At 41.6% G+C, this 27,656-nt stretch overlaps 1 protein-coding gene across 3 annotated transcripts in view; it reads left to right on the top strand.

Moving 5' to 3' along the window:
• Positions 1 to 27,656, top strand: part of arvcfb (ARVCF delta catenin family member b) — a 220,842-nt gene that overhangs the window by 29,055 nt on the left and 164,131 nt on the right. For 2 of the 3 annotated variants that reach the window (XM_044111816.1, XM_044111820.1), the window contains exon 2: positions 14,131 to 14,218. Coding sequence is in view for 1 of the 3 variants with exons in the window: in XM_044111814.1 (XP_043967749.1) it covers positions 25,271 to 25,322 (52 nt within the window). In the remaining 2 variants the exon portion in view is untranslated. Of the gene's footprint in view, positions 1 to 14,130; positions 14,219 to 25,255; positions 25,323 to 27,656 lie in introns of those variants that run through there. The other variant, XM_044111814.1, reaches the window with a different exon arrangement.

Genomic DNA, 27,656 nt, shown 5'->3' with positions numbered 1-27,656 from the left:
CAATTTTAGACGTCTTAGTCTGAAATTCTGATTTCTCGATGACATGCAGGATGTTTAGTCAGTCTTTTTAAAGCTAAAATCAGTTAAATTTAAATAGAGATTTGTTACAAATATTCAACATGTCTATTTGTTATGCGAACTAGCGTTTTGCTTATATCGTAATTATATTTCCTTTGTTTCTCAGTTTTGTTACATGTTTGAAGATTCTTCTTCAAACGTGATTTTGACTGCAACTGAACATTTAAGATTTTTGAGGATTTTTAGCCAGATAGTTAATTTGCCCATTTCACACACAGAAACCAACCAGACCAAACACTTCTGACAGGATTTAAAGTTAGAGTTGCAATTAGTCATAGTTACCTTATCAATTGCTTCATCATTCACAACAGCATCCCTCATAGACTGAGGGTCATCTGAGTGTCACCAACTATACTAATTAATATAATCATTCAGAATGGATGTGGAAGATAAATCAATCAAATTTTTTTTTAATGTGGTGAAATTTAAGTCAATTAAGTATTGTTGAATTTAAGGGCTTGCAAATCTTAAAAATCTTTGCTCTTCTGGTGGGGAAACGTCACCTCACAACGCAGCTGTGTCCTGCGGTCATTACGCGTGACCATGAGAGAAAACTACACCAGTGGGTATCTTTAACAAAAGGTACAGATTCAAAAGAAATGAAATCGCTGGTATTTAACACAGCAGACACATTCACGTCGGTGCGTCTCCACCTCTGCGATGTATTCTGCCGATATTTTGTGCCTCTTTCATCGCGTGTCAGTGGACCGGATCGACTGAAACAAACGGTCGAGACGGAGCTCAGTGAGCGACTCCCCCGGTTGTGTGGGTAGGCGACTAAACGCACGAGCCAACGTTTGAATGAGTCGGTGATTCATAATTATGGTTGCACCGTGTTTCAAATTTTTTTATTTTTATCCTCTTTTGGCACCAACGTGAAAATTCCCGCAACGTGTTTAATGTTTCCTGACGGTCCAATCCTCTGTGTAGCGGAGCAGCCGGTGCTATAACTGGTGCAACTGCGGAAGATGACGCTCTGCTCTCAGCTAGCAACCTCACTGCTTAAAAAAACCCACACAAAACAAAACTCCATGAACTCTGTTCATGCTCTTTTCCTCCCCTCACGGCTCCTCGGCTTTTCCGCTGCGCCTGGTTTTGCTCCGGTTGGCGGGGAGCCGGCCTCCAGGTCAGACCCCGTGGTGGAAAGTCATCCAGCCGTCCTCACAACGCCTCGGTGACACACGGGACATTTAGGTTAGATTTTTTTAAAAACGATTTACTCTCATCTGTTAGCACCTCTTATTACAATTACCAGTATTTCCTATAAGCAATACATATTGAGTTCCCACCCACTGGCATGAAGCCAGTGGCATCTGAGTGTAATAATCTGAAGTGTCGTCTATGTGGCAGCATCCTGGATTAATGCAGAGCGACTCTGATGGGAAATCCAGCAGCTAACTAGCTGCCCTCTGTCTTCTCCCCTCAAATCTACTGACACCAGCAACGCTGCACACTTCCATCTGAGGCGCATTTTCTTTGAAAGCATCCACTTGTCTTGGTTTTGACAGAAAATCTTGCTCATAGCAGGAATTTTCACACATTCCTCCCATCTTGTCTGTTTTTTTTTTTTTTTGCTGGAGTGCACTTCACAGCATGTTGGGTTTGATCTGAAGGAAAAACCTGCAAGTGAGAGGATTTATACCAACAGCGCATCAATCATGATGTCTGGTTTTTCTTTTGTTTGTTTGCTGTTACCTGCCGATACAGATTTTAAGCTAATCCTTTTGAGGGTGATGAGGAACTAGTCAAGCTAGACATAATAAATAGATCTCTGCTTCTGGTAATCCGGCTGATTTCTTTCCTTCTCTTCTCCCTCGCTGTGGAACAACACGCTCTCTGGATCTGTGTGTCGCGTTTCAGTAGATCAGAGTTTTGTGTTTCCACCTCGTTCTTTGTGGTTGGTAAGCCCGATATGTGAAGGCAGTGAGAAAAACACTACCTTTTGGTTCTGCTATATTGAACTTGGCCTGCAAGCAGCCAGAACCTCGAACGCAGAGAACCCTGGAACAGCAGGCGGCTCGGTGCTTTGAGAGCCTCGCGGCATTATTCTACAGGCACCAGAAATTACGTAAGGCCACCTCAGACGCTTGGCATTCCAGAGCAAGCAAGCAGGATTTATTCTTCGGCATGGAGAGTCCACTGTTTTTTGTCTCCCCCCCCACTCTGCGGCTGCAGGTGTTTGGTGACATTGGCGACAGAAGCTGACTAATTACAGTCCAGCAGCAGCAGCAGCAGCAGTTCTCTGGCTTTTCCAGCCATGATGCAGGAAATGCCTCTCTGCTGTTCTGCATTGGTTTTCCACCCATAGGGGGCAGCTGCGCTCTCTAAATCTCTCCCCACTCTGACAGAGGGGGCAGACCCACACAGAGAGGAAAACACACAACAGGTCACCAAACAGCGACGTGTGTGTTTTCAGGCAAAATACATTTTTAGTTCTTTATTTAGTCATTTTTTTTAATGATACCAGGCATTTCTCACACAATGTTAAACCCAGTAATGCTGAACTCTTCCAACTTGTCCTGCTCTCTTTTTAATCTCAGTCAGAATCTTTCAGATTGGCTGAGTTCACATTGTAGGTCGTTAACCAGTGATTACCACAGCACTACAGAGAATAAAGACTAACGGATCATAACCAAGTGGTTCTTCGGCTGTAGTTGTTCTCCAGTGATGCTGTTGGCTTGGCATAAAGAGGCGTGTAGACGTTTTGTTGAAGCAGACGCAGCGGAGAAGAAAAGGGACGGAGCAGAGGAAGTGCTGGCACAAGATCAGCCCTCGCATGTCTGTGTCTTGGCAGATGCTGGACTGCAATAAACCAAACAATATCGCATTAACACTCAAGGTCCAGCTTTAATGGGGCCTGGCTCTGACCAGCAGACTGAACTCACACCCACACTCACACACACACTACTGTTAGGATCTTGATGTCTCGCTACTGACTGTTTAATTCTGAGGCTCATAGTTGACTTAAATAAAATGACTCGGCTTTGCAATGCCCATTAATTCGAGTTGTATTATGAACTAATTAGCTTGCGTTTTTGTGCTTTGGCCTGCTGAACCCGATGCTCTCACAGTTTCCTCTAAATGTATCTATATATACATATATATATATATATATGTATGTGTGTGTGTGTGTGTGTGTGTGTGTTAAAACAATGTAAATCATAAGAGATATATATGCATAGCCTATATCTATGCATATATATTTAGCATAATCAGCGTTTGAGACATCAAAGTTCACTTTATTTTCAAAAAGCAACACTGACAGCTCCTGTATGTTTGACTGAGAAGCTAGCTAGTGTGCGCTGTACAGCTCTCAGGAGTGAAAAAAACCCCCCAAAAAAACCCAGCAGTCCAAAGTAGAGGGTGAGAAAAGGCGAAAGAAAGTTACCTAAGGAAGGAAAAGTTGTTGGCCCTATTGTTAATGTAAGATGTATTTCAGTGACATTAATGTCGTTTGGTGCGTAATCTGTTGGATACGCTTTAGAGACCACCACAGTTTAAAGAAGATCCTAGAGGAAACCCTGGCTCACATTCCTCCGTTCATTTCATTGAATTTCCAGTGTCTACATCTGTCACTGACTGTAGCTGTGAGTGCTAACTCTAACGGATCGGGAGCGGGTGACGGCGGCAACCTTTCCAAATCTCAGCTCTGCTCTTGTGGCTCTCAAGTGACGTCGTTTCATAGAAGGTTTCGGCCCAATGAAAGTCATAAAGTGTCAAGACACAGAACGGCAAGCTTGTAGGAATCCAATGACTCATTCAAGGTTTCTTCTTGAGAAAAGAGCGCCGAGTGTCACAACAGCAGGTTGGCAGCCAGTGGGCCATGTAATATGATGTGCACACCCAGCCGCCTCTACATTGCGCCTTTCATCCAACCATAGAGTCAGCGCATACTGTGCTTAATATGCCTATTGCCAGTTGAAACCCTCCATAGCTTAGCTGGCAGCCCATCACAGACATCCACTGACATCTTTATTTAGGTCTCCACTTCACCTTATCTCCATGAAATGCTTGACTCTGCTTTAGCAGCAACAGATCACTTCTACCAACCTTCATTTTATTTTATTTATTTATTTTTTAAAGTCAACTTTTGCACAAGTACCCCAGCCCTGAAACATGATCAGATCCTCATTGCTGTTCAGTGGGGATGGTTTGGCATTCCAAAAAGTTTGGTAATCTACTATAGCTACGGTAGATCCAATCACTAGGAACAGAGGTGTCCAATGCCAATAATTAAAGCTGACTGTCCTGCACATTTTACGTTTGTCTTTCCTCCATAAACCAGATTCAAATGGCTTTATGACATTTTCAGGCTGTTAATAATTTTAGCAAAGGCAACATAATGACTCAGTAATTTAAATCAGCCGTATGGAAGCGGTAAAGCATCAGCCAGTGATTCTAATAAGTTGCAACATCTACTTTACCTCGCAGACACTTTGCTTTCTGAGCAGAGGTAACTGTCTGCAGGTCTCTTCTTGAAGATTATGATGTTAGTTTCACACCAAAGACTCTAAACTAGATGAGCAACTACAGTCAAATGTTAGGGTGCCTGTATTGCACTCGGTGTCGATGCACAAAAGCTGAGAGTATTTCTGAGACAATGCTAGCAAAAATTCAACTAATCACGAAAATAACGTGGGTTTGTTTTACATTGTTGATGAATTTAAATGAATTTCTCAGCTGAAATTCCTTTGCTATACTGAAATGTTGTTCTAAAACCAATCAGGCTCAGGTCACACAAAGAGTTTACCGTTAACAAGATCAAAGTATTGTCCTTATATGTACTTTTTTTTTTTTTTTGGTCATTCAAAGCATCATATATTGTGTGTGTCCTGCAAATTGAGTTGGCCTATGCAGTATTGCAATCACTTGAATATCAGTTTTGGCAGTCTATGATATTTTGTGGCTTGAATCTGAACTTCGCCTGCCAAAAATACAATCAGTCTCTTGGATGGACTTTCACTGCCCGATACACCCTCATCTGGTCGAAACCTTCCAATCGCTCAGAGCGACTGGTGAGAACACTGCGATGATGGAAACTGAGGAATTTGTTGGTTGCAACCGATATTATTGCAATATTCAGAAATAACATGTTTTGTTTTTTTTAAATGTTATCGTTAAAGTGTTAATAAACAGACTATAAACAAAATTCAGCATTCAGTTTTCTCTTGTCAACTTTTGTCAAAGTGCTGGGGCTCCATTGTTACGGACCGAGTAAGCTATGCTATCATGTTAGCCTTCATTGCCATATAAACCAAGATGGACTTGCAACGAGTCTTTCTTCTATCTCTGCTCCTACATATGGAAGTAGTTGATACACTCACACTTTGGGTTTTGGACTCCACCCGTCCTTCTGAAGGCTCGACTCAGATAAGCGTCATCTTGAGAACTGCTGACCCCCTCGCATTCCATTGGTTGACTGCACTCGTTAGTCGAATTTCACTCCTTCAGAAAAAAGGGGATTTTGTTTTCAACTCGGGCTTGTCAATCACCGCCTTTCATGTGTCACGCGCCAAAAAAATTTCCAGCGATCAGCAAGCGTGCAAATAAAGCGCGGCTCCCTGTTCGAGAGGAATATTTTCACGGGATGATAGAATTTACATCTGCTTTGGGAATTCGGCGTGCGCCAAACACTGGTCTAGGAAATTAAAGCTCCTAACTGTCTGCACGGTTGTATTTTGCAAACTCATTGTGTAGCTGTCAGGGGGGAAAAAAAAGAAGAAAAAAAAAGCACGCCACATCTGAGCCGTGGCTGTTTGATAGCATCGCTGACAGTCAGCCAGAAACCTCAGGCGCAAACCACGAGATGTTCTGAAACCCCTCCGAGCGCCTCAGCCCACCCTCGCTACATCTTTATTTTATATCCAACCCGTCCTCAGTCTTTGTTCATTTCTTGTTTTTCCAACCCTTCACCTGCTCAGGCATCGTTTTACAACATTAGATTCTGTCTGGTACGTAGCAGGCGCCACTTGCACGTGAAATTAGACGGAGTTTATGCATCTCATATAGCCACGGCACAAAGTGGAAGACGTGATGATGCATTCATTTCCCTGGGTCTCGGCCAGACGCCGTGGCGTAGTTAATGCACTAAATTCATCTTTTTATTGCAGCAGCACAATCCCAAACTGAAAAGGAATGAAACCTTGACTTCTAGTGTCTTTATGTTGTGGGAGGGGAAAGAAATCCAACGCGTGGATATAATTGTTTTCAACAAAACCAGAAGTTGAACAATTGTTGGTCTCCTTGCTGTCAATTTACTTTTCAGCAAAAAATTTCCTACAAGGATAACATTTGGTTTTCACTCATTCATTTCCAAAGGGCACAGCACACAGTCACTGTTCTTCTATGTCTGTTTTGAATCTGGTAAACCATTTGTTCTTTCATTTAGCCTGATGTTGTCAATCATTACACTGGTCAACAACCCAAAATATTGTCTGGGGTTTTTCAGCTGTTTTAGTCTGGTATCCAAAAATCACATCGGTTTCCTGAGAATCTGGATCAATGAGCGACGAGCAGGAGGAGAGACTCCACCAGGACAGGAAAGGCATGAAGACATGATGTTCATTCAGTGTTACAAATCCAAGTTTGTAACATTTCGTTAATACACAGCTGCTGCTGTTACAAAACGCGTTTTTCCTCCTATAGCCTTTTTTGTTGGATGAGAAATATTAACAGAAATGAACTGATAATGTCACAAAAGTGCCGTTGATTTAGTCGGAAGATCGGATTTCTCTAAATCAAATTAGAAAGATGGATTTGGAATGCAGTTTTGGATTCAGCCGTGCGAAGTAGTCATAAGTGAGTTGAAAAAAAACGTACAACTTCCAAAAAATATTTTTTGTAACCCTGTGTTATCATTCTGTAATGGCCAAAGATGACCAGTTTCTAAGTTTACATACAGGTCCCAACAGGTGTTTAATTTAAAATCTCCTGGCATTTTAAAGGGACTCCAAAGGTCAACTTGGAATAGCAACCAGCCCACAGCATCACTTTTAGGTGCTTTTAGAGACATCTTTGTTTCTGGGCCTAACTCATCGTAGTGGGATCAACTTGATTGGTTTTTTATATGTGGATGCTACCTATAGAGGGGACCTTTAATAATTTCCACTAGAATGACCACATTTTGGAGAGTTGGGGTGTTGCTGCATGTTTCACCAGTTGTTTTTATTTAAAGCCTTCCTTTGAGCTTTAAAGTATTCCTGAAAACTTGATTCTTTTGGATAGAGATTCCTCAGAGATTCCTCAGAGATTCCTCAGAGATTCCTCAGAGATTCCAGCTGGTCAATTTTGCCTTGATCTAAACGGCAAGAAACATACTGAAAATTAAGATGATGGGTTTTTTTTCTCTCATGGGTCGTTTGTTTCTCTCATCTGGAAGCACATGGTTAAATTTACAGCCCCGTTGGAGCTTAATGGCACTTGTTACATTTGTTATGGTAGGATGGAAAAGGCTATTTTCTCAATATGCCTCAAATATGAATTTTGAACATGTTTGTTGTTGTGTAGACCTGGTAAAACATTTGTGACATGAATTTGTTATTATTTTTTTACCTCTACATTCCTGCTCAGTGTGTGTGATGACTAGATAAATGTGGGTTTTGGCAAATATAGTTTTCTTTTTTGTGTTGCTCTCTCAAAGATCTGCCTCAGATCTGCCCCCTCTGCCCCACCCACCCACTCCAACTCCCACCCATTATTTCCAAGACTTTTTAGGTGTGTGTTTGTATGTTTCTGTGCTGGATGATGAGCCTCATTATCCATGGTAGAGCCGCCGATTTTTGGGAAAAGTGCGACAGTAACAGGTCTGTCAGCTACTTTTCCCAGGTCCACTGATTGGCTGACACAAAGGAAATGCTACACAGGATGCTGACAGACCAAACCTTTATAACCACTGAGATGGTTTTCGTTCTTCTGTTCTCTCACACACCTTTTTTCTTTTTTTTTTTTTTTTCGGCCTCTGCAGCTCACTCCCTGTGCTCTGCCACAAAAACAATAAGGACTAAAAATAATAATACTAATAATAATGAAGGTATTACTGTTTCACTTTATGAGCAGGAGCAGCTGGCGGCTGTTTTCACGTCTGCTGCAGTGCAGAGCTGATATGATTTGGTACGATGTGTTTCGTTTTACCTTTATTTAATAGTTTGGCCCAAGCGTCCGGCTTCAGCTTCAGAAGCCTCTGAGGTGAATACAAATATGCGGCGCTGCTGCTGCGTCTGCATGGGTCATGCTGGATGGTCTCCAGACTCAGATAAATATAAATGGGTGCAGGTTTGCACCGATACCAGAACGGCCTGTATGTGTGCTTTTGTAAAAGCAAGCAGAAGTAGAACAGACACCACTGTGGATTGCTTTGTGGATGATTTGAATAAACGTTCCTTACCTTATTGTTGGGCCGTGAACACTGACAGGTCAGTCGTCCATTAGATGTTGTTCTGGTTCTTTTGTGGCCGCCTGATTGAGTCGTTGAGTCGGACTTGGAATGACTTAGCTGGGCTGGGAAAAGTTATAAACTTGTATAAATTTTCAACGTTTGTGAATAAGGGTTGTTATTGGGATTCGTTGGCGTCCCAAAGCTTTAAAAACCTTACGACATTTTTCAGCTTGATTTCAGTAATCAGGATGTAATGTTTATGTTTTTTTAAAAACTGTTTAATGTACTTCAGACAGGTTTTATTGACATGATCTGCAGAGGTCAGTCTCTCAGACCAGGATGCTGCATGTATAATTTTATGGAAAAAATGTGTTCAACTATATCGATCCAGGTTGCTTTAGCTATTTTTTCTTAATAAAGAAAATGGTAATTTTGTTCTTACTCATGGTGTCTTTGCCTGACATCAAACGTAGCTTGATCTGACATAAAATGGAAATCAAACTGTTTTTGTGAATATATCATCATTGGCAAAGATGAGTTTTCAGTTCTAGTTGTGCCACAAACTAGAGGTTTCTAGTTATTTCTGTTTTCCAGGTAATATAACAGTGCTTCCTTTACCGCCTTTTGTCCTCTCACCACATTTTGCAGCAGTTGCTCGGCACATTGCTTGTGAACAAACCTGCAACTACAGACTGTGTGTGTTCCCATGTTGTTCATGAGAGACAGGAAATCCATAATCCTTAGTAGGAGACCTTTGACGCCACATCCAGCTGAAATGTTTTTTATCTCTTACATAAACTACCAGAAGTGAGAAGAGAAGCTGGACTCTGAGTTGCACTTTCACATTCAGAGTCCTTATTTTTCCTTCCTAAAAATAAGGAAATAAAGGAAGCTTTTTTTTTTTTTCCTTCAAGATGGACATTAATATGAGCACAAAATGTAAATGAACAATTTGTGTACTCTGGAGACAGTAGGCCAAGAGGTTAAACAACAACACATCTGTATAAAAGTTTTTATAACGTGACGATTGAATCCTTTCGCTACGTGAAAGGTAACAAGGTAACCGGTTCTTTCACATCCTGTAGCCCGGATGTGAAAGAAGTACCCCCCCCCTTTAAGCAAAGAGGAAAATCTACTAAAATACTACCAAAGTAGCGAAAGTTTAGGACGGTTCTAGTTGTTTTAATTCTGCTTGTTCCCCCCTGAGCTTTTGCACCTCTGATAAATCATGTGACGTCGATAAGATATTCACCGAATACGTCAGATAGCGCCTTCATTTCCACTGGAGATGCAGGCTTTTGATTACCGCTCCACAATCTAGACGCACAATTTCAGTTGTGCAAAGAGAAAATGTTTTTAACACAATTTTCTCTTTTTGCTCATTTACGTCTTTCCCTGTAGGAACCGCTGACCGTATGCTGTCAAAACCAAATCAAATCCAGAAACTCGCGCCCTGGACAGAAAAAAATATTGGGATTCAGTTTGCAGCACGGCTGTCTCTCAATCAGACGATTGTAGGTTGGATTACAGCTCCCTCCTGTTGCATGTCGATGTGCCTCGGGGCAACAGTTGCCTATTGATTTGTAGGCGACTCGTTGTAAAAGTGTGTGCGGGTTTGTGGAGATACAACATTGAACGTTAAGTTATATACACATCAGTTTCTCCTCCAAAGAGAACATCCAAGCCTGGCTAGAATCTCCTAAATGGAAAGATGGCTGGGCATCCGTCCCAAAAAGCTTGACACAAACAAGAACACAATACCCATAGTGCAACACGGGGTCGGCAGTGTCGTATTCTGAAGTTAATTTTCTTCAGATGCAGCCTTGTATTTTCACACCAGCTAATCCAAAGCTATTAGTTGTGTGCTAGAAAGCAAGAGGTGAAGAGATTGTAGATTTTATTTTCAAGTTGATAAAAGCTAGTCGGTAACGGTTTACATCAGGACTGATGGGTATATTTAGCATCGACAATGAGCGTAGCATTAAATCATTAGACCCAGTAACCCGGTCTGGACACAGTCCCCCCTGTTTCCTCCCCCTCTGGTGTTTCTGAGCAGCTCTGTCATTGATAAAGAAACCAGGTTGCTTTCTGAATGCCTTCCACATTAGGTCACCTGTCAACATCTATTAATCTTCCGTACAAACGTCTGCAGCTGAGCCGTACATAAACCAGGAGCCGCTAACAGCGGAAAGAATCACGTGTAGCAGTTTGAGCATTTCTGCGACAAGATGTAGAGAAAAAAAAAAAAAGTTTAATTTGATTTCATTCGAACCTCGTCAGCTGACTTTTAGCTTTCTTCATCCAGTAAAGAATCAGAATGTTGAAGTTCTGATCTGTGGGGTTTGTGGTGTTGATCCGACACAAAGTAAATAAAGGGAGTATTCTTAACAACAAACTAGCAGGGATTTTTATAATGGATAAATTAATGATTTGATTATGAAAATATATGCAAGAGTGATGTCAAGTACTGTTTCCCCCCCTCCTCATTTTATATTTTTTATGTACATATGTCACACTTCAATGTTTATGAACGTGAAACATGTTTAAATATTACCCAGTCAACAAAACACAGTTTTTAAATAAGTATTTGTTATTAATGGATTTAAAAAAAAATCCAAACCTACTGTACAAGTTCCTGTGTGGAAAAGAAACTGACCCTAATACATTTGATCAAGACCACAATGCACTGCCATTTCTGTTCAGTTTTATTTTATAGTCTAAAATCCATCTTGTGATGTTCTTCCGTAATCTGGCTGTAAAGTTGGTTTTATGCCTCATTTGGTTTATTAAAACAAGGAGAGAAAATGGAGGCAGAGTAAAATGCGCTGCAAATGATGAAGATTTGTTTTGATTTCGAAGAGTGACAAAAACCTTGTCTGTCTGCAGAAATATTGAACATAGATCTAATGTTCCATCCTAAAGATGCACAGGTTCTAACACACGGTCCATTAGGGTTGGAGCAGCGAATCCACCATGTCGTCTAACCTGCAGGGGCTGGAGAAGTTGAAGACTGATGAGTGTCCACATGTCGTCTGCGTTTCAGATGTGCAGGTTTCAGTGTCTGCTGCAGCGTTTTACTCCGCCAACCTGGATTCTGTTGTAATACGGTTGTAGGGTTTTTCCCCGTGGCCAGCCGGGGCTGATCGGAGTTTTCTGCTCGGTTGCGTTCGAGTTGCTCATCAGACTGTGAATGAGGCCCTGAGTGGAGGCTGCATGTCAGGAACGTGGAGGAGACTCTATGGGGGGAAGAGCAAATTGCTTTTTAATTGATCGTCTTCCCTTTTAAAAGCCACTCTCGGCACCTACTAGTCTGCTTCTCCTTCTGCTGCCTGTACGAACGTCTCCTGCGTATGAGAGAGCCAGTAGATGACCTGCACCCAGAAATGTCATCATCACATTTTCGACTCCTGACTCGCAGGTGTTGAGCGTCGAAGGATTCCCATTACAACCACAGTGTTAGAATCAGGAGATGTTTGTAACGCTTTGTTTTCTGAAGAATGCAGTGAAATGTGAGCTTCCCAAACTGTTCCTCAGACAACAACAGAGGAAAAGAAACCAAAACACCCAGATTTAAACACTACAGGGTTACTGTGTAACGTGATCGCCTTCTGAGCTCCGTCTCCTTCTATCTGTTTTATCGCATGCAACCCGAGCTCTGAAACATGTAAAATATTAATCAGTCTACTGCTGGAGGAGGCTGGCGGATGTGATTTCTGAGCTGCATTGATTTGTTAATAATGCGCCTCTTGGGACATTTGAAAGTAGGCTTATTTTTGCGTGACTAAAGGTAGGCATGGAGATGTAGCAGTCCAGATAAGAGCTGGGTTATACTGAGGGCACCAGAGGCTCACAGAGGAAGAGGAAGCTGAACGGGATCCTAAAGTGATGCTTAAAACGTTACTGCTTCGTTCAAACTTGGCAAAAATAATTTTAAAAAATTTATATTTGATGTAATATTCTGGTCAAAGAGCTGGAAAAAACTTGGATGACTTATTGGACTTATTGGTGAGAACTCACTGAAGCACCGAGCGTTTTGAGCGTCTGACGTGTCCGACAACTTGGCCGGCAACGGAAAACAACGCCCAGAGCGATTGTGACGCACCCTCGACACGCCTCCACGTAGACTTTGAATGTAAACCGGGCGCGTTTTTGACGCGTGCAGCGCATTTGGTGTGAACGCACCGTTACTGTGTAGGAGTTGTGACAAACGTGAACGCACCAGTGTGGGAAAATCTGAAAAGTTGCTGATATAGAAATGATCTAAAAGTGGTTGCATTACCTATAAGGATTGACAATTTATATAAATTGCCTAGACCAGGGGTGGGCAATCCTGGTCCTCGAGGTCCGGTGAGCTGCAACTTTTAAATGAATCTCTACTTCAACACACCTGAGTCAAATAATGAGGTCATTAGCAGGACTCTGGAGAACCTGACTGCACTGAGGAGGTGATTCAGTTGTTGGATTCAGGTTTGTTGGACCAGGGAGACATCAAAGAGTTGCAGGACACCGGGCCTCCAGGACCAGGAGTGCCCACCCCTGGGCTAGAGTGATCAGTTTTTTTTTTTTTGTTTTTTTTTTGCAAAGTGTACAAATGTATTCACTTCCATTTAGTTAATATTCAGAGGGGAACAATAGCAGAGATGGTGGGCGTGCTTGAGGAGCTCAGAGTGCGGAGCGATAAGGGGGAGAGGCAGCGCTCCATCACCTGCTTATCTGCAGGCCATGCTTCGTCTCTCTCAGTCTGTCACTGTCTCGTTTATTTGTTTATTTTTTTCTTTTACCCCTTTTAACCCAAAGGTGCAGCAGCGGCCATCTTGCCCAGTGCAGCGGCACACCGAGACAGCCGGCGTTGACTGTAAATTACAAATCCTATAGAATGCGGATGATGCAGTCAACCTCTGACATGCTGCCGCGTCGTCTCAACCACAGCAGGAGTGGATGTGTTGATGCTGTGATTAATGCAACCCGTCTGCACAGCAGAGGCGGATGGAGGGACGTTTGTTTGGCAGATTCAGTCTGCACAGTTAAAGTAAAGACACTTTTGAAACGTTTCCTCCCATGTCACTGTCCAACGACCTTTGGGATTGCTTTTGTCTGAATTCTTTGTTTTGAGGTCCTGTGAGTTGAATAATTTCTGTACTTTTTGACATTTAGCTTTGTTTAATTAGTCTCTGCTTGTATTTGTAATTATGCCAGGCTCCTGTGGTCTCCCCACTCTGCTGCCATTCAATCTGTTGATTGCACTCAACTATTTTTCTTGTCACAATCAGACCTCCAGAATATCAAAGCTCCCTAGTTCTTTTTTAGGTTTTTGCTCTGTTTCCGGATGTTTGCTCTTCTTTTTCCTGTTTTTTTCTGTTATTAAATCCATCAACAGCCTTCATCATCGGCGCTCCTCCTCCAATTGATTTCTCATTATCCTCAGTTTGCCAGAAATTAGACAAACTGAGACGTCTTCTCTCGTCTTACCGCTGATGTGATATAGATTTAAACTGAAAAGCTTTAATAGCTTTTTACCAAATAAAATATTCATTTCCCATTGCATGCATAAAGCACATACTTTATTCATTAGGAAATCTGTTCTAGTTTTAACATTTTTTTTTTCCTTTTGCTGGTTAGAATAAAAAAAAAAAAAAAACTACATTTTTTTTTTTTTTAAGATGTTTTTGTTTCTGCAGGACCAGCACCTCGAAAAGGTCGTGACCCTGCTTTGGACGGATGTCATCCGGCTCTGAGATTTGCATGGGTCGTTCTCATCAACCAAAGGTAAGATTTACCAGGCTACTTTAATAAAAAAATCTTGCTTTCTAATCTTAAATTTGATCATTTTTGGGGTGACTTTGGGGCTTTTTTTTTTGCTGTGATTTACAGCACCCTCCATAATTATTGGCATCTAAGGTTAAGATGTCTGGAAAGCCTAGAATTCTTCTTTTATTTATCAGAGCTGCTAATAGATGTGGTTCGTCATTTATGTGCCAGTTTCATAATTGAGTGAAAACTCAATCAATTACAGCAGGTAATACTGTAGTCTGTCTTCTGACAATAAGTGAGACTAAAACAATAGACAGACTTCTCTTTTATATCCTGTCCACATGTCTTGTCTTTAGCGCTGTGTTTCTAAAGCGGTTCTTTGGATTTCTCTTCCTTTCACTGTTTTCCAAATTACGGATGTTCTTGTTTTAGGGAAGTGGGATAAAGAGTCGCTCCTACCTGACAAACAGTTCAGACTCTCATGCTGGTTGCCAGGGAGCCATGCACTGAAGTTGCACCTATTTATGGATGTCAAAAACAACAAAAAAAGAGAGAGAAAGAAAAATGAATGGACAGCCTTTTCTATCCCTCCACACAATGTTTCTCTTTAGCCACTGATTTACTGAACTCCGACTAACAAGGGTTTGTTATTCCTTTTCTGCTGGGGTTAATCTTATTCCTGACAGTTAAAACAAATCATTCCCAAGTTTTGGCACCAAGACAAGACCGAACTCCAAACTGTGTCCGTTTTAGTTTGGTGCTTTCTGTTAAGCAGCGCTGCAGCTTCTGCATTGGATTTTCTCAGAGGAGCAGTAGATCAGCGGCGCTGCATCCCGTCACCTCAATCAGGATTCACATCCTGGCCTCAGACCAGACACACACTTTAAAACCTGACGAGATTTAAAGACTTGCAAAAATCAAAATGGGCACAAACGGGTTGATGTGAAGTAGCACTAGCCTTGGATATGAAGCTACTTTTAACCACCTCTTTGAGTACTGGTTGGTCATTGGTACTGAATTAATGATTGGTTCATCCCTCGCTTTTCTCGACAGACTGGACTTCTCATTTGCATCACTGCCGCAACACTTTTTTGTTTGTTTTAATGTTTTGTTTCCTGAAAGCTATAAAATCCTTGTTTTTGTGATTGCTTAAGATTGGAGCAAGTTGCCTATTGATGGCCAAGTGTTTCTGGCGGGTTTGGCCCTGATTTGACCTGCCAAAACCTGTCTAAACTGCCACCTATGCTACAAAACACCTTATTTATCAGCACAATATTAGAAACATCTGCATTTATGAATTTATTGTTGAATAATGGCATGATCCCATTGTATTTTTTATTTATTTTTTCTTTACCTTAATCACAATGTCCTCAGCAGTCCTCCTTAGTACACAAAAAGAAAAAGATCAATAACTCGAAAATTTATGGAGCTTCTCTAGTAGAGCTGCTCAACGTTAAAAAAGAAATTAAGATTGGAAATTAATGAGGACAATAACATATGAGATAAATCCATAATTTCCTCTTTTTCTACTTCCTATTCTCTCTGTGACCTTTAGCATGTTGGATACTATCCTGTGTAAGGTGCAGGCATCTACTCATAAACATACAAAATGGTTTTACTTTTGATGTTTGATCGTAATAAGATTTAGCTTTTTTTTTTTTTTTCTCACATAATCTGACCTTGACCTTTCTGTGTAACTCGTAATAGGAGACCACATTTTTGCCTGCTCAGAATTCCTGTTTTAGGGCCATCGGCTTCAAATTGTAACACAAAGTTAAATGCTGCGCAGGTTAAATGCATCTACGTAGTGGGAGAGCCGTCCCTCTAATATCAAGGTCGGCTTGTTCTTAACTCTTTAGTTCTCCAAAATGTCATTGGTTTAATTAATTCTCTGAAGTCTCTCTTAGGAAAGACCCTCTTAATAGTAAGAGAATGCATATTAATCTACTGGCAAGGGGCCAATTATGGTGGACGGTCACCGTGTGAACATACAGTGTGAGAACTAATTTGACCTCAAGGTCCGATCCGGGGGATTTCAACTCGCACGTTCTCGGGTTTCGTGTAACTGAAAATGGGAAATGAAGAGGCCACCCTGCTCAGGAGGAGAACAATGTGTCTGTGCCGAACTTAAATGCTTCAGACCGTTAAAGAACATTTTTTAATGTTGGGCAAAGATGAAGACGTCAGAAAGCGCAATTATGAAGTGAAAAGGACAGAAATTGTGAGGAAATATGTAACGTACGTGGAGGAAATGACTTAAATTGTGAGCAAAGGAGGAATAACAAGCATTTTCAGTGGGGAAATAATGCAAACATGCTGCTGTGAATTGGAGTCCGAAGAACCTCCACATGCCGGTTTAGAAAACATGCAGAGAGGCCTTGATGGCGTCACCTGTCCTGCAGCAGCACAGAAGTCATCCCTGTGAAAACTGATTAGTAACGGCCAGAGGAACGCAGCAGGCGGTCTCTGCTGTTCACCCACGTGAATAAAGGCTTTTATAATGAAATTTAGTGTAAAAATAAAAAGGTCCCACATTGGTGTCTAACATGAAGCCTGATCCCTCCCATTCAATCTGATTTCTACAGACTGTTGTTCCCTTCGAGATCTATTCTCTTTTTAGCTTTTATTTTTTTGGTCACAATTAAATGTTTCAGATCATAAGGCGAATTAAAGTTTTAGATACAGATAACCTGAGTAAATCCAAAATGCAGATCTTAAAGGATTGTTTCATATTTAGATCAACAGGGAAGAGTTGTCCGAACCAGCGTGACTGTGTGAAAACATGGCAGACTAGCTTGTTAAATCATGTTTTACACCCTAAGTTTAGATTGAATTTTACTGGCCACCTGCAGACCTGTAGCATCAACAGACCCTCTCTAAAGACAAGGAGTAGTTTGAAAAGTCAGCGCATCACACTCTGATCCAATGAAATTTTAAGAAAACAAGAGATGCATGTATTGTTCTGACAAAGAAGAGTTGGGCTAAAATTCCTCTAAAGTGACATAAAAAATTCATTGTGATCGCAGTTATTGGTGGTAAGAATAGCCCAACCAACTATTAGCTTTAGGGAGCTATTTAAAAAAAAAATCTTTTCAGATAAAGTTTTGTTCCCTTATCAAACTGAATAATTGTTTACTCACGTTATTTTTGTTTTGGTATCAAAATTTGTTTGATTGAAGACGCTAAAATGTGAGGAAAAGGACTTCTTTCTTTTTTAAAAAACCTTTCTAAACCAGATCAACTCTGCCATGTGACTCATCTAAATGTAAATGATTGTGTTTGAAAAAAAAATGAAATGTCGAGACAACTTTCTCATTAGTTCTGAATGTACGGAGGGGGAGATTCTTGGCAGGAGTTTGGCATATCTACAGACGCATTTCTACAATTCCAATGGTTTTTAGAGAAGCCAGAGTTGGTCACTTAAGATGTATAGAAACCTTTTTGTTTTCTTTCTTATTGTTTAACAATATGGTGTTTCAAAAATGACTACTTCATGAAGAGAATTTTTTTTTTTTTTTTTCCCCACCAGGGGGTCTTTTTGTGGGCTCCAGTTTCCCTTTTACAACAGTAGGCTGACAGGAAAGGGGGGAAGATATGCGGCAAATGTCGTCGGGTCCGGGAATCGAACCCGCAACGGCCGCATCGAGGACTGAGGGCCTCTAAGCGTGGGGCGCGCTACTCTGTACGCCACTGGAGCACGCCCCCATGAAGAGAATTTTAAGCCCAAATGAAATGCAAGTCACTCTGCCTGAGGGCCCAGTGCTTATTACACCCATTGGTTTCCTTCAGAAAGTAAACAAATACTGTTTATCATTCATTTCTTTTGCTTATTTAGTGCCAGAAAAAGCCCAAAGGTACCATTTATAATTGCGTGCATTGAATACATATTACTGAACTTTATTAAGTTAATGTAAACCAACTTAATGTTTTTTTTGTTGTTGTTTTTTTTCACTCACTCTGTCAACGTGAATTGGATAAAACGGAGAACGAAATGGGCTTTCGGCTCCAGTCCGAACGTGCGATCATTTCAGGAAATTACACGTTTCAATGACAAAGTCTTCACATCCGCATCGAATTCATTAATGAGTCCAACCTTTCATGTAACTTACCACTTCCTGCATTTCATATTAGGAAAGCGCCTAACTGGGGAAAATGTGGCTTTTCAGACTCTTTAGAGGATTTCCTGTTCTGATCTGAAGTGTGGAGCTGGAGGTGCGGTTGGTGTAAAAGCTTATGTTTGCAGAGTCCAGAGATGACTGAGGTTGGTGTAAAACTTATATTTACACCAACAGTTTTCATACTGCAGTAGCACAATGACCCCGAAGTAACACAAAAAATAAAAACAAATCTCCCACGTGCAAATAAAACACGAAACAGTGTTGCTGTGCTTGGCGCCAAGAATATCCACGTGCAGCAACATGGCAGTACATGTTTAAATTTTAATTTAAACAAGAAAATACAAATTTCTGTTTAATTTTATTTAACCAGATATTCCGATTTCTGTTTAGATTAATTTCTGTCAACCATTTCTTAAGTGCTTCACACATGCTGATTGCTGCGTTTGTCACAATTATAATTCGAGCTCCCTGTGTGCGGTTCAGCGTTGGGAGTTCAATCATGCCCTTGCTGTGTTGGGTTTAGAGTCGGCCTGTGTTTGGATGTGGCGCGGTGCTGCAGCGAAGAAGCGGCATCGGCAGAGAGTCGGCGAGCGTGACTAATCCAGGGATCTCCTGCGCGGCGTGTGCGGCTGGACGTCCTTCACGCCTCGCCCCCTTGCTGAACGAGAGCGCGGCCTCACACGATGGCGGAGCGGCGGGGAGGTTTTGTTGCTGCTCAGTGCGCTGCAAACAAACGTTTTGACTTTTCGTCTGCAGATTCTGCAGGCCGATGCTGCAGGCCGATGCTGCAGGCCGATGCTGTCTTTGGCTCCTCTAGTTCACTCCGGACAGACCACTGTGGAACTCTTGCTTAAATTAACTTCTTGAGTACAAGTGTTTTTGCCTCCACCAGCACTGCTGATTGTAGAAAAAAACATTTATTTTATGTGTTTTGAGTTATTCCTTGAGACCAGAAAAACAGCAACTGGAAATGTATGCGGTAGAGCAATACAAATCCTAAAGGGAAAAATGAAGAAGCCGAGCATTTTCTTCAGAAGTGCTCATCTGAAAATGTCTAGTTATTCACACCGCTTTACTTTGATTCCCCGACATAAAATCTGCCGTCACAAAGTGCCATTTTATAGCACAATCAAGTACCCAGAGTTCGTTCAGTTGCTATAAAAATGATGTACACGCCAAACATAACTTTAAAGAAATTTGAATTCAAATTTAACATCTTGAAATCGGGCTTCTGTCTCTTTAAGAAGCTCCTGCTCTTTCGGATATTCCGACATTGTTGGACGTCTTCACAACTTTGTGTCTCGTTATCCCATTCTTAGGACTGTCGGACTGAGAAGTATTTCTCATTTTTGGCCCAGTAGAGGCGCAGCTCCATCAGGTGTTTGCTCATTTCTGCTGGCTAGTCTGAAGGAGCTGTGTGAGAGAGACACGAGTAATTGTTGCACACTCCTCAAATCTGACCGTTAAAATAAAAAAACAAGGTCATGCAAGACACGAGGTGCTCTGGTTTGATGTGACTGAAATTGAACTTTCTGGCCTTACTTTTTCTTTTTCTTTTCTTTTTTTTTAATTAGAAAAAAAACATACCACCCCTGCTATGAAAACACGGCGGTGGCAGCATCATAATGTGGGGATGCTTTTCTTTCCGGGAGAGAGGGAGGATCTGCAGCTTTTACTGCCGACAGACGGTTCTACAAATGATTCTGTTCAGGGAGACGAATAGAAATGCGCGCCACACTTCGTCCATGTGTAGCACATGAAGTGCCTTGAAACTCGTTGAAACTGGAACATGGCGAAAGAAGACGAGTTCAAAGAGTATGAATACTTTTTCCGAGGCATTCTGTCCACATAACTTCTGTTAGATTCATTATCCTAGTCTTTGACCTTTTTGACTACGCAGCCTTCACTTTAAATGAATTCTCCATCACAGCCACAGCCCTTCAGAGACCTTAATTCAGCTTTAATATGGCAGTTTTCATTTCGCCCGTTGGAACGAAAATGACAAAGTTAATGAACGAGAACACTGACCAAAAGCCTTGTCTGTTCAAATTCCAAAGCAGGGAAATTGGAAGTGCCTCTCTGTTAATGGGATTGCTTTGTTCTTTTCCAGCTCCAGTGAGGGAGGGAGGGGGCCGCCATTGGCTGATTGCCTCTCAGCTGTCTTGTGCTTGTCCGTGGTTTTTTTTTTTTACTTTATTTTGACGTTAACAGTTGCAGAAACTTCCATCACGCTAAAGACTTTCTTTCTTTCTTTCTTTCTCTTTTTTTATTGTCTCCAATTGTTTCCAGAGTCAGTTTAAGTAGACACACAAACAAACCCAAAACGAAAAAATGAGCAAAACCCTACAGACTCGGACTGTTGTCGGAATGCTGTAACATGTCCCACAAACTGAATGTTTTGTTATTTTTGTCTGCTTGGTAAAATGCTTGTACTGATGTACACCAAATGCGGAAATGTACCGTCAGATGTCCTGAACCCAGACAAGTACAACAGCCTCTGTGGGTTTTTGTTTTTCTTTTAGCACTCTATTTGTGAAGTGCCTTTGAGTTAAAGAGATCAGACTCTTTGACCTCACTAATATCTCTAATGTTTAGTAAATGAAAACCAGTCTTGTTCGAGACAATCATTGTAATTACTGCTTGTATTCCTGCCACCTTGTCATTGGTCATGCTTGTCCTTTGCCAGTTGGTGGCGTTGTTTCTCAGGAGCCTCTCTCCGTCTCCTCCGTACAAGTTGACGGAGCAAGACTGGTCAGTCAGATAAGAGACTGTAGCCTCCTACAGCTCAGTAGTGTTTGACCTGTTGTGACTACAGTTGACGTCTTGCTCCTTGACTATTTCAGGAGCAAACACTCACAGATTTCCGCACGCATTCCACCAGGGCCCTGCGCTCCATCAAAGGCGGTAATGTTGAGGCCCACTATGTGATAGAAGCAGGAATCTATAGAGGCTGGTAGTCTGTTTTCTGATGGCTTCAGTCTGAGATCAGTATTTGAACCCCGTGCTCCTGCGGTCCACCATCTGCATCTGGATAGAGGAAAAACCACAGAGCCAAACTAACTGAAGCAGCTTTCACGCAAAACTTGCGTATGTACATACCACTAATGCCTGTTGATGCATATTCAGCACTTACTATTGATAATCAAAGGGACAGAACTTTTGAAACGTACTCTACCTTTTGAAGATTTGTTCTTTTCTTTTTTTCTCAGAGAAAACAAAAATTTTGTTCCATACCACACTGTTATTCTTATTTGTGTTGTTTTGCCCAGCTCAGCTCAGCGGGCATCCTGCTACATGACTATTTCATGTGATGTTGTTACTAGTTTCAAAGTGTTACCAAAAGTACTTTTCAAGTCATTCTTAATGTTTTTTTTTTCTCCTGATTTCATCCTTTTCTTCTTTTATAAGAATAGGCCTCCGGGTTAAATTATTAGCATCTAATCACGTCATGCTTACATTCCTACATACATTTTACAAATATGTACCTATATATTCACAGCAACGGGTTTCTAAATGAGCTATGTCCATTCTGTGGGAATGTGAGCGTACATGAGGAAGCGAGCAGCCAAAAGCCGCCGTGCCGGAAGGTTAATTGGGATGCCTCAGTCTTCCTCTCTGATAAGGCGCCAGGCTACGTTCAAAACAAACCAGAGGTTGGGACGTCCCACCGCCTCAGCCCCGGAGACAGACGGGAGGAAGTTGGCGATCGTCTCTCTCTCTCTCTCTCCCTGGCTCTCTCTCCGCACCGCGTGGCCTCCGCGCAAATACAGAAACAGAAACATTACAGAGCGAGGAGGTGGTACACAGGAAGACTCAAAGCGCGTGTATTATTAAGACTGGAGCGCCAAGGTTTTGAAGTTATGCTAATGAGGATCCTTTTCGGGGCTACAAATCTAACAGCGATTTGAATAATTTCTTTGCCCGTCCCTTCTCCTCCCCCCCTCCGCTCGTTTCTGCCTCTTTGTTCAGTCTTTTCTTTTTCTCTCCCTTCCATCCTGTTAGAGTCACGCATTCAAGGACGCCAGCCTTGGCATGGAGCTCAGCACCAAGCTGGTTGAAGGAGGTGATGGCAGATTAGAGGAGCGGCTACAAAAAAGCTCAAACCTCTCACAGGAGGCGTCCCCTCCCATGTATGGTCTATAATGAAGTGCTCATTTTATGTTAACCTCCTCTTGACATGCATCTGATTGAGTCTAGAACACAGAAAAGTCTTGTGGGATGATTGTCTATACACACAAACCCCTTACCGTCAGCTGCTCTGAGTAAAGTTTACCATTTAAAGTGGAGTCATATTTATTAAGGGGGCAATCAAGCTGATGAGATGACACAATGGTTAGAAAAATTGGTAATAGAAATCAAAAAAATGAAACATTTTGGCAATGTTTTTGGAAAAACTAAGACATTTTTAAATTGAGGATGACAAGCTGTGTATTAAATTCAAAATCCTGATTAGAACATCGCTACTTAGCCTAAATGTCTGATGTTTATACAGACATACAAACGGCTATGCTCTTGCAGCAGGCAAATCCGATCCAAATCCGAATTAAATTTATTTATTTTTTTTCTAGCTATATCTGACTTTTTCGTGGCAGTCTCAACGGCCCAATTACGATATTTTCACACCCCGACAAATTTATTTTGTGCCACTCCCATATTGTGGTACTAAATGAGTTCTATAATAGTTCTAATAGTTTTCAACACGGCTGCAGTCAGAAGTCGCATTTTATCCGACTTTGAAGCCCCATCCAAACAGACTTTCCATTTTCCCACAGAAGCGGCTGCATGGTGGCGCTGTTGCTTGGCGGCGAGAGCCTCGAGGTTTGAATCCAGCCCCACGGCATTTCAGTGTGGACTTTGAAACTTCTTTCCATGCGTATGAAATTTCTCTCCAGGTACTCTGAGTTCCTCTCAACCTTCCAAAACGTTCACGTCAGATTTACTGGTCTTAGAGAATTAAAGAAGTAGAAAATGGACGGACGACCTGAAAGCAGTCGACACATTCAAACAGCCAAGAGTCCTCTGCAGAAAAATTTAGTTTTGTGTTTCGGAACACCTAAATTGGTTTCCGGAGAACTCTAAAGAAAATCCAGTGTATTAATTTGACATGATTTGCACACAGGAGCGGGTCTTCTTTAGCCCAACGTACAAAGCTTTCTAGTTTTAGCAGCACTACGATCAATTATTTCCATGCTATTTTATTCCATCTGCTCCCAGAGGCAGAATGCAATGAACTGCAATAACAAAAGTAACAACCGTGGTTGGACCGCAGCGTTCGCAGCACTGGGAAGCTCTTCCATATTAGATTTGGCGAGCTGGTCAAGTAATTATTGAGCACAGATTCTCAGGGTCTGCAGCTGTGGTGTGATCACTAACTAAAGGTGATTAAATCTTACTTGATGACCCTTGTTTTGGTGGTGTATTTATTCTGTGTGCTTCTTTAAAACGGATCCATTATATAGCACTGCAGCATTGGGTGCCTGAATGATGCCATCATTAAGGTTGTGTAAGAACGGAGGAGGGTTTGGGAAATGAGATGTAGGAAGAAGAAGAAGAAGAAGAAGAAGAGTGAGGAGGAAACCTTTGATTTTTATCCGTTGCAGTGCAGAATACACTGACACATGGCATTTTGTAAGCCAGCAAGAAATGAGGTTATAAGCAACTTATAAGTGGTGCGCACACACAACACCAACAAGGATTTGGTTAAATGGTAAGAACTAAGGAACCAGTTCTAGGGCTTTCTAAGTGGGGGAATTTTCTAAGACCTGGGGGAACAAAATTGCAACATTTGTTACGTTTTCAGATTGTGTGGTTTAGTTTCACACTGCAATGTCAACAAAAACCCAACCCTCTGAAAAACCTGTTCCTCCCTTCGCCTGTGGGGGCGCTGCACCAAAAATCACTGAAGAAAATGATGCTAAAACCTCTGAAGACATAAGCGCAACTTTCTTCACAAAAAGAAAACAAGAATGGAGTATCATCAGATCTTTGTGGCTGTCAGATTTCTCTCTCTTTGGCAAAAACAACTACAAAAGGTTTCTCCTGCTGGCCTGAGAAACATGTTTGCTTTGGTTGTATTTACCCAGAATACCCTGCACTATAATCTGCTTTCTCCCTTGGAGCGGTCCCCAGTCTGCTTTGCATTCACATTCGCGTTCGAACCCCACCAGAGTTCACTTCAGCCAAAACTAAATCTAGGTTTCAGGCGGACCGTATATCGTTTTTTTTAGTTCTGCATCAGAGTCAGGGTTGTCCATTTACACCTCCCCAAACAAACTGGACTTTCTAGGCAAACAAACTATAGTTCGATTAAAGCGGACTGAACAGGGCTGGTGTGGATGCACCCTGAAAGCATCAGAGAAACGTTATGCATCAACTTCCCCAACAAAATCTGTCTCCAGACCCTCCGCTGGAAGTGTTTGACCCTCAAGCCCACCTCGTGAGAAACTGTCAGTCCTTTACGATCGGTAGCTGCACTGTACCAGAGAAAACAATTTCAGCTCGGCTACATCCAGGTTCAGTCAGCAGATGAAAAAAGTGAAATTTCAAAATGGAATGTGTTCAGGGTCCGACACGGTCCGAACTTTAAACCACACGAATTAAACTGTTGTGATAAATGGAGACGTCTGAAACAATCTAGTGCACTTGGCAGATGTTTTTACTGTCGGTGATGCTTTTCTACGTTCATTCCCATTCTGAGAACCTGTTAGTCCAAATTACAGGTTTCATAAACATGGTTGCATTGATTCAGTCGGCGGGGTCAAGGTGCTCAAACTGGGAGCATCTGGTTAACGGATGTCTAAATTTATCGCCCGTCTCCAGCTGTCCGTTTCATTTCTCTGAGCCCGCAATGCAGTAAGTAAAATTGTGAAGGTTTTTTTTTTTTTTAGACGGAGGCTGATTTGATCTGATTGGTGATGGTTGATGATTTCTCCCTTCGCCGATTCCCAGAATGGGCCCACAGCAGGACCTCTGGCTGCAGACAGACCACACATGGAGGGGAGGTGGAGCATGACTCGGCGTCGGTCCCTGTCATTTATCTCTGTCACTTCTGTCAGACGTGCCACCCACATACCAACAAGCCAAATAAACCGCTTTCTGGTCGTTTCTAAAACAAGAACAAAACAAAAAAAGAGAGAGAGTAGCCGACGTTATTTGGGAAGTACATCTTATATAACTTTTCAGATAAGGTTTTATATCTGAAAGGTTATTTATTTTATATCATTTTTAGCAAACTGGCTGACAAAAATTGTTGGCTGTTCCCCCAAGAGCCGCGATAAGGAAGAGTGTAGATATTAACTTCTGTGGTAAAACAAGGACTGTTTCCACTGTGCGTATTAACAAATATTTTAGTGTTTGAACTATTAAGAGGCAGTTCCAAGTGTTTTTTTTTTGTTTTTTTGTTTTTTTAGAGGGGCTCTGAAGTATTTGTAAATTAAATTTTTACATTTTTGAGTTGTCCAACAACAGTTTACCAGTTCAGGCTGATCTAGCTGAAAACTGGCAACAGATGATTTTTGTGCATCTCTGGACAATATGAAGCCACAGCACAACTGATTCCAATAATTGAAAATCTGTACATGATGACAAGTAGTTTTGTAAAGGGTTAGACACCAGAGTCTGAACAAAGTGTAAACACTGCAAAAACACAAAATCTTACCGAGTGTTTTGAGCAAATATCTTAGTACACTTGAAATTAGACAAAACTGACTTGGAAGATGCTTTTCTACAAGAAACATAAGCTTGTTTCCTTAATATTGATGAAAAAGTGCTTTCTCCAGGGGCAGATTGTAACAAGATATTTCACCCACAATATAAGTCAAATAATCTGCAAATGGAACAAGCATGTTTTCATCAATACTACAAGATTGCTCACTCAAAACAATCTCCCACAGCTTGCTGAAAAGTTACTTGTGAGTTAGTTTTGTCTTGCTTCAAGTGTACGGAGACATCTGCGCTAAAACAAGAGTGAAACATTCTTGGTAAAAGTGAGTGTTTTTGCAGTGAAAGGACAGTAATTTTCAGCCTTTATCCGCATGCAAGAAGCGGAGTCGGGCCGGGGCTGACGGTTCCCTCTATCCCCTCCATTGCATTCATTGTCCTCCATTTCTTCTCCAGTCACACGCCACTGACGACATAAGCGCTCATACAGATCCTCCTCTTGTTCAGCCGTCCCCACGGGCCCGGCGCTGCGACCGAGCAGGCTGACCGTTAGCGGAGGAGGCAGACGAGGTTTGGAAGAGTTGGTGTTGCTTTCGCTCATCTCCAGGGATGCAGGAGGGGAAATCAATAATGTTTCATTAACCTGCTTCCCTCCCTGTAAATGAGCACTTCCTGCCTTGGGTGCCAGTAAACACTGCCACAGTGACAGTGTTTGCGATGATATCTCTGTTGCTAACTTGCACATCTCCTCAGGTACAAACACTCCAGCTGGGAAGAGAGACACTTTCCTGGCCAGGAGTTTAACTTCCTTTAGTATTAAGTTGGTTAAAAAAAAAGAAATTTGGTGGAGAACAAACTTTATATAGAAGGAACACATTTTTGCAAAGTTACGTGTCTCTGGAAACCCCTACAGCTTTTTGGTCTGAGGTTGTTATTTTCTTTATATTTACTTATTTTTATTCCTGCAAGGAAAATACCGCAGTAATTATTACCTACAGATATGTAAAAAGTGCTATAAATTATAGATTTGCTGTTTCATAGTTAGAATGCATAATATATGGTAGAGATGAAGCCTAACTTTTTCAGCTTCATATGCACTCCACCTTTACAAAGTTTGTCCAATCACAGGCTTAATATTGTTCCAATTCCAAGTATTTTTCAGACTAAACCTAATCAAAGAGTAAATGAGTCAGTTGATGCCACCAACCTTGTAGGAACACTGTAACACAGGTCATAGGAGGATCAAATGAGTAATATAATGTCATTTTATACGTAGAAACTGGCAAACTGATTTGAGGTAAGAAAATAGCTGCAGTGTTACCAATGATTTGTTAATACCAAGGTGTTTGCAGTACCATTTCAGAATGAACAACACATAGATCCTCAAAACAGAGGGACTGCAGCAGCTTATGGCCAAACTGATTCCACTGTCTTCTAAGAACAGCAAAACTGAGGTTTCGATTAACACGTTTTCACAAAACTTCGACAATAACTGATTGACTGGGAAACCATTGTGTGGTTCCATGATTCTCAATTTTCACTGCAGCATTCAGAGAGCAGATGGAATTTGGTAAACACAAATGTCTCCAAAAGTTCCTCTCATATTAACGACTCAGGCTTTTGGTGGCAACACAGTGGCGTAGGGATATTTTTTATCTAAGAATTATTTCAGTTTT

The sequence above is a fragment of the Gambusia affinis genome, linkage group LG03, assembly GCF_019740435.1.
Source record: "Gambusia affinis linkage group LG03, SWU_Gaff_1.0, whole genome shotgun sequence".
NCBI classification, from domain to species: Eukaryota; Metazoa; Chordata; class Actinopteri; order Cyprinodontiformes; family Poeciliidae; genus Gambusia; species Gambusia affinis.
Note: the sequence above shows the minus strand (reverse complement) of the source record. Positions and strands in the feature narration are given on the sequence as shown.